This window comes from Syngnathus scovelli, chromosome 17 (genome assembly GCF_024217435.2).
Source record: "Syngnathus scovelli strain Florida chromosome 17, RoL_Ssco_1.2, whole genome shotgun sequence".
NCBI lineage: Eukaryota > Metazoa > Chordata > Actinopteri > Syngnathiformes > Syngnathidae > Syngnathus > Syngnathus scovelli.
The window spans coordinates 6,799,753-6,806,914 of record NC_090863.1 but is presented as its reverse complement, the minus strand read 5'-3'; the positions used below and the strand labels follow the sequence as shown (position 1 = coordinate 6,806,914).

General features: G+C 49.0%; 1 protein-coding gene across 1 annotated transcript; it reads left to right on the top strand.

Annotated features, from left to right (window-relative positions):
• Positions 1 to 332: 332 nt before the first annotated feature.
• On the top strand, positions 333 to 6,827 carry LOC125984712 (Krueppel-like factor 6). The gene is made up of 4 exons (XM_049746806.2): positions 333 to 1,022; positions 2,670 to 3,234; positions 3,944 to 4,067; positions 4,147 to 6,827. Exons 1-4 carry the CDS (start codon positions 921 to 923, stop codon positions 4,196 to 4,198), a joined length of 843 nt encoding a protein of 280 aa, XP_049602763.1. The 5' UTR covers positions 333 to 920; the 3' UTR covers positions 4,199 to 6,827.
• Positions 6,828 to 7,162: the final 335 nt, after the last annotated feature.

Sequence of the window (7,162 nt, the reverse complement as noted above, 5' to 3'; positions counted from 1 at the left end):
TCTACTGTAAACCTTTGTCTATTACTTTCTCCAAAAACGTAAGATTGTTTGCTATTGAAAAATGCTTTCTTACCTATCATACAACTTTGGTTTATCATATAAATTTATTTTCATAAGTACAACTTTTCAAGTTATTCTCGAATATGATGTATTTTTCTTTTTAGTATTTTATAACAATTCCCTACTTGAACTGAGACATGCAATTAGGTTAATATTTCATGACGTTAATATGGATGGATGGATGGATGGATGGATGGATGGATGGATGGATGGATGGATGGACGGACGGACGGACGGACGGACCGACCGACCGACCGACCGACCGACCGACCGACCGACCGACGAACAATCATGTTCAGACCTCCAGTGGACGGAGGTCTCAGCGGCACCTTCTCGTCCTCAGCAGCCGGACAGGAGCGCCTGTCTCCGGCTGCGCTGTCTGAGCTTGCGCCGCTGATCCTCCGGAGAGTCAGCAGCGCCTGGCGAGCCAACCGCGCACTCACGGAGACCTCCGCTTGCGTTTTGCTTCCTGGTTGTGCGCGCATATATAGCGGCCTAAAAATATCTCCGGCGCGGCCCAATGAGCGGTTGGAGCTGCTGAGTTCTGCAGCCAACTGGGCCGCGGCAGGGGCTCCGGCCGCGGGCAGGCATTGGCGCGGGCCGCAGCGGCAGGCGGGTCGAGCGCTCCCCGGAGCTCATTGGCTGGACCAGCATAAAACGTCACGGCATCACATGGTGCATGTTCGTGTGTAGTTGTAACCGCGAGAGCGAGGTGGGAGGGAGACGCGAGTTTAGGGGGAGCTGACACTCCGGAGCAGACTTCAGTCAGTGTGCGCTGCGCTCCGGAACAAGCGCGACGTACATGCGCACGCTCGCTCGCTCGCTCGCTCGCACGTAGGACCACCAGGCATCCGGCTGAGATGGACGTCATCCCCATGTGCAGCATCTTCCAGGAGCTCCAGATCGTGCACGACACCGGATACTTTTCCGCCTTACCGTCCCTGGAGGAGTATTGGCAGCAGGTAAGCGCACGAGAGGGAACCCCCCCCCATCCTTTTTTTTTACATATATTTTCAGAAAGTTAGCGCGTCGATTGGATGACAACTTAATGATGGCTTTTTCCGTCATTTATCCGCAAAGCGCGCAGGCGATGTGCGTGCCTGTGCAAACTTTGCATGCGCAACTGTCCTGCGCGCGCATAAGCGCGCTGACTGACAGTTCCCCGTCTGACTATTTTTCTACACCTTCCATTTATAAATTGCATTTTTTTGTCATTACAAGTTTTAAAAAATCCTTGCATGGTAGCGAAATAAATGATTCTGTCGGACCTCCCCCAAGGCAGGCAGGCAAGCGAGCAAGCAAGTTCGGGGATAGGCGTGCGTGCGTGCGTTCGTGCTGCGTGCGTGCGCGCGCGCGGATCTGTCACACGTGCACAAGCGCCGACTGACAGCTCCCAGCTGCCTTCATTAGTGGCTTTTTAGTCGTGTCAAAACAAAAGATTGTAGTGGAATTCCTTTTGCATCGGACCTCCCCCAAGGCAAGTTCCCGGGGTCGACATGCGCATGCTTGGAGCTGTCACGCGTGCATGCGCACAGACTGACAGCAAAAGTGAGCTGTGCAAGCAAGAGGGGCAAAACTACCAAACTTCAACTCATTTTTTATTTTCAGGAATGCAAGTTAGCATCCGAATCAATAAATCATAACAATGATCATAATGAGTGCTTGCTCTTTACATTTTGTATTTTGACGTCACTGATGGTGAAGTGCTTGAATCTGAACTCCTTCAGCTCACCAAGTCGAACTGTTTTGGAGTTTTGTGATGCGAAATCAAGAAATACACCATCGTCAAGTGCTTGATGCCGACCGACTCTTTAAATTTCAGGCCGTAGGATGGTTTTAAAGTGATTTTGCCGTCCATCGATGCGATCGGAGGTCGAGATCAAGAAACGGCAATATGTCGCCGCCATCGCTTGCTTTGAATGCATCGATTTTTTTATTGTAACTTCGCAGCTTGCGGCACGGGCTTGGATACTTTCGACGAGCTCTCTCCATGTTTTTTGTCATTCAAACGGGAAGCGCGACAGCTTCAGGCACACCTCCCCCGGCTTCAAATTGTTGAGTTGCGCACTCGGCTGTGCATCCTTCCAAGTCCGAGTGGGATGCGCCTCTCAACTCGGAGTCCGCATTCTTCTTCTTCTCCTCCGCACGTTTTGTCCGGGAATGCCGCTGCGGATTCCCTTCTCGCAGTTATCTGCTGCCTTCAGAATTTGGCCCACGCCGGACCCACAATAGCCGCTTCCAAAGTCCCTGGCGTACATTCCCAAAGTGGATCTTGCAGTATTCATGCCGGAGCTTTTTATGGACACCCTTGTCCTCGCCATCACGCACACACACACAACCATTTCACCCCCCCCTTCCCTTCCCTGCTCTCGGTTCCCCGGTGTGCGATGTTATTTCTGGCCGTGCCTCCAAATGCATTATTAAATCCACATTATGCTGAATAATTGATGGCGCTAAAAGATCTACAAGCGCTCGGCCCGCAGACGGCAGCCGGGAACGTTACGTTGGAAAAGTCAGTCCGCGCGCGGGACAGCAACGCGCGACGTATCCACTCTTCTTCCTGGTTCGCCCGGCGTGTGCTACGATTAATGACAGTGTTTGTTTCCCAGACATGCTTGGAGCTGGAGCGCTACCTTCAGGCCGAGCCGTACGTGTCGGCGACCGATCTGAAGTTCGAGAACCAGCAGGACCTGTGGAGCAAACTGATGCTGGCGTGCGGCGACAAGGCGGCTGACCCCAAGCTGGCCAAGGAGGACGTGGACCCCCCGGAGAGCCAGGACAACGCCGCCGGCTGCTGCTTCCACTCGGACGCCAGCAGCGAGGCGTCGGACAGCTCCGAGGAACTGTCGCCCGCTCTCGACTTCCCCGTCGGCTCGCTCGCCGACCTCCTGGGCGACAACCCCGAGGACCTGAGCGCAGCCGCCGCTGTCATCATCGGGACGCCGCCATCCTCGCCTGAGCTGGCCAAGGAGGGCCCGGCGGGGCCGCGGGCGTGGGGCAGCGGCCAACACGTGACGGCGAAAGGCAGGACGGGTGGGGCGGAGAGGGTGGGGCTCGCCGGCGGGGAAGTGTCGCCTGACGGCAGGAGGCGAGTGCACAGGTGTCTCTTCAACGGATGCAGGAAGGTGTACACCAAAAGCTCGCACCTCAAGGCGCACCAGCGCACCCACACAGGTACGTACAGGTCTTGAAACCTTTTAAGCAACACGTCAGACCCCTTAACTTGGACCCTACTGGTGCAACCCTCGGGCAAGATTTTCCCGCAAAATAGTTTGCTTTTGTGGCCCAAAGTTTTTTTTTTTTGTATTTTGCTCTACATAGGTTTGTTTTTGGATTTAACCTTTAAGTTTGCGAGCGGAAATTATACTTTGATGTTGTCAAACACACAATGTTTATCCTGCAAACACGGCTCACATTTCGCTCGCGGAAGATGAGACTCGCACTCTTTGACTTTTCTTTCACATGTGAGCCTCGTCAACTTTGACCCTCAAGCGAGCTGTTTACAGCTACAGCGCCGCCCCATTAGCGGAGGAAGTCGCATTCCTCGCATCCTTGCCCGGCCATGTGAGCGCACCCCTTCCCCGCCCCGACTTTAATGGCAACACACACACACGCACATTACATAAGATGCATACCACAGCACAGTAGCTTGTTTTTCTGCTCAACGCAATAGTCGGTTGCGTTGTGTGTCACAAAATAAACGCCACAACACTACACAATCTGTTGACAATAAGAATGATAATGCAGCCATACTTTCCACATGTGATTGTGACCAAAAGTAGCATTGCATGGAGCATAACAGCAGGAGGTGATGGGAACAAGTTGGATGTTCTCGCATGGTGGCTAACGCGCTAGCTTGCGTGTTTGTGCTTTTGCGTGGCAGGCGAGAAGCCGTACAGATGCTCGTGGGAAGGCTGCGAGTGGCGCTTTGCGCGTAGTGACGAGCTAACGCGCCACTTCAGGAAGCACACCGGCGCCAAGCCATTCAAATGCAGCCACTGCGACAGGTTCGAAAGCGCTAGCTAACCAGATCATTCCCGCCCCATTTTTTCCCAGATGAAATATCTGATGTTATCCTTTGCTCAGGTGTTTTTCCCGCTCGGACCACCTGGCCCTGCACATGAAGCGGCACATCTAAGGCGCCGGCAGTAGCGGCGGCCAAGCGGACGGATGTTTCCTGACCTGTGTGGCGTTAGCGAGGCCGGTGAGGCATTCGACGGCGCAGCGCGGCAGACGACGTTCCGCTCAGCAGGAAGTCAACGCAGGCTCTCATTTTGCACCGTACTCAGTGCCTCCGACACCTCGCTGAACTGGAGCAGGAACGTTCTGGAAAGGACAGGAATTTGTGTATGGTGTTTGACGCTTTATTTTTTTGGGGGGACACAACCCGTCCCTGCTCCCTCCCCACTACCACTGCCCGAAGGATCTTGGGACTTTTTGGGGGGCGGCGGAGTGTTTGGACTGCGGATGCCTGCGGCGGTTTTCTGAAGTCCGCTGTGCATGGTGGACGAATGGCGTCTTTCGAATGGTGAGTGAATGAAAAGAAAGCCTGGAGAGCAGACGAGGGCTTCTCTTTTTGTGTGTGCGCCCTCTGGAAGCCTGGAGGTGGAACTACGGCTCCCTGCTCTTTAAAACAAACACAAAAAGAAAAAAAAAGGAGAGAGGGAATTAAGTTTTGTTTTGGTGCAGCTCATAAATGTGCAATGTATGACGTAACCTGTCTGAAAAGATACACGGCAGAAAGCATTTTTTCCTTGTTTTTGAAGCAAGACAGAGAAAATTGGACGTTGAACGCCAACAGTGTCACTCAGATACGCTGCAAAGGAACACCATCAACGCTAATCTCCTCAGATTAACCTGCTCATTTTCTAATTCTGATCAGATGTAATTTTTGTCTCATAAAACATACAACCCCCGGCCCCAAAATCTCAGTCATCTTCTAGGATTTAAACTTTATATTTCAATCCACTTTTTGTCTTAAGACAAGACAACTCATCATAAGAATCTTGCAACAGTCAGAAATCTTTGAATAGTCCAAACTTTTTTCTTGCTAGAAATCCAACAAGACTCCCAAACTACGATTATGTCTTTTGTTTTTATTAAAATAATTAATCCAATAATAATTTTTGTGAAATACAAAACTTTGGAGGGCTGGGATCTAAAAATTTGCCTAAATCTATTCAAGCATATCACCAAACAGGTTTTAGTTTGAATTCCGTTTTTTTCTTGTTTCCAAGAGGTGTGGTGTTTTTTGTTTTGTTTTGTTTTTTAAAGATTCATCATGGTTGTGCCAACGCTTCAGTTAACTTGACATCCCAAAAAAGGTTACATTGCCAACTAGTGTCCCGGCGTGCACATTGCAGCGTGTTCACAGGCTGCGGATGTCGTGTGAATGTTGGGGGGGGTGTTGCATGGGAGGGGGGGGGGGGGTCAGTTCGCATTTGTTGTGCTTGGAGAATGACGTGGTTGGAGAGCGGCTCGCTTCATATTGCTCTTGTAGAAATACCATCAGACCACTAAGAGCGCTTTTGGGGCCTTCACTTTTTCTTTGGCTTGGAGAAAAGTGCACTGTTGACCTTCCTGATGCCTTACGCAAGTGGCCTTGTCCTCTTTAACACACACACACAACACACACACACACACACACGTGCGCGTGCAGCAATGTAGTTGTTGAAAAAGCTTTACAGACGCTCATTTCCTCCTACCCCGCCACAATAAATCGCGTGAATCACAGAAAGACAAGATAGACATTTTCATGTTTGTTTTTTTTTTTCCTTTTTTTTCTCCCCCCCCTCAACTGAGTCAGACGGGAATGCGTGGGTGGAACTTCTGGGATTTGCTACTGAGTAGTGAACCTTCTCCTCACTCTAAAGGAGAGAGCTTTCAAAACTCGAAAGATAATTTACGTGACTTTCCTCCTTGTAAATTTTGACATTTCAATTTTGGCATTTTGACTCATTTGTAATGTTACGTCTTTTTCCACAGGAAAAAAATGACTTTCATCTAGAACCTTTTAAACTTATTCTCCAAAAGATCCAATCTTAATTTTTTCATCAAAACGATTCTGACTATGCGACGATTTTTTGCCGATGTGTTTCTTTCTGGACTCATCAGACGCTAACGAAGTGCATGAGCGGTTTGTCGTTTTGACCACTGATTGCGACGTTGACCATTTGTAGCTTACGGCAACAAAATAAAAGATGCGCAAACTTGCATCGTGTAATTTTCCAACCTTTCTTGATGATATGACTTTAATCTTGTAATGTTGCCATTTTGATTTTTGACAAAAGACAAAAACTTACATCTTGAATGGGGAGTTGAGCATAGATTGTGGAAGGCTTTTGGCTCATCTCGCTGATGTAAGCTAAGCTAAAGGCTAACAAAAGCGCAACTTGTGGCACGCCAACAAGCGTGCGCCTCATGCTCGACAAGATGAGGGCGGCCATTGTCCCTTGTTTTGCTTCTTTTTGTTCTTCCACTTGGCGAGCTTGACAAAGCAAAAGTGTTTTTTGTTGCAGACATTTTCCAACAAGGCCCTTTTTCAACCGTGGACCAAGAAAACCATGTGGGGGTTGTTTAAAAAAAATGTTGAAATGTTTTTAAAAGCACTCACAAGTATTATTTTTATTTTTTTATTTGCCATGTGACTTGTTTGGATGATCAAATGTGACGCTTGTGTTTTTACTTTGTTTTGTAAAATGCGCAGAATGTGTACGAATGTTTTTTTTATGAGAAAGTGGATTAAAAAAAGCTTTTATTGGATTAAAGAGTATTCATTTTGTCGTCTTGCGGTTGTAGCGTAGCACACACACACACTCGCCATTTGGATCTATGTACCCATTTCAGGTTGTCATGTAGTGTCCCTATGGACAATGTTTTATTTTAATTAAAAGAAGAAGAAGCATATCTACTAGAATTTGTGGTCAAGTCTGTGGTTGCGATCACACAAAACAAAAGAACAAAAAGTCAGAGTCCACCTGCACTTGTTACTTAGTCTCTCTCTCTCACACACACAAACACACACACTCACACACACGCTCGTGCATTCAGCTGACAGCAGCCATCAGGTGTGTGTGTGTGCGTGTGTGTATGTATGTTACGC

Bases quoted from the DNA above. Each gene is read 5' to 3' on its own strand.
- LOC125984712 (XM_049746806.2), top strand. From the start codon at position 921: ATGGACGTCATCCCCATGTGCAGCATCTTCCAGGAGCTCCAGATCGTG. The intron at 1,023-2,669 runs GTAAGCGCACGA...TTTGTTTCCCAG, and splicing joins TGGAGGAGTATTGGCAGCAG to ACATGCTTGGAGCTGGAGCG. The intron at 4,068-4,146 runs GTTCGAAAGCGC...TCCTTTGCTCAG, and splicing joins AAATGCAGCCACTGCGACAG to GTGTTTTTCCCGCTCGGACC.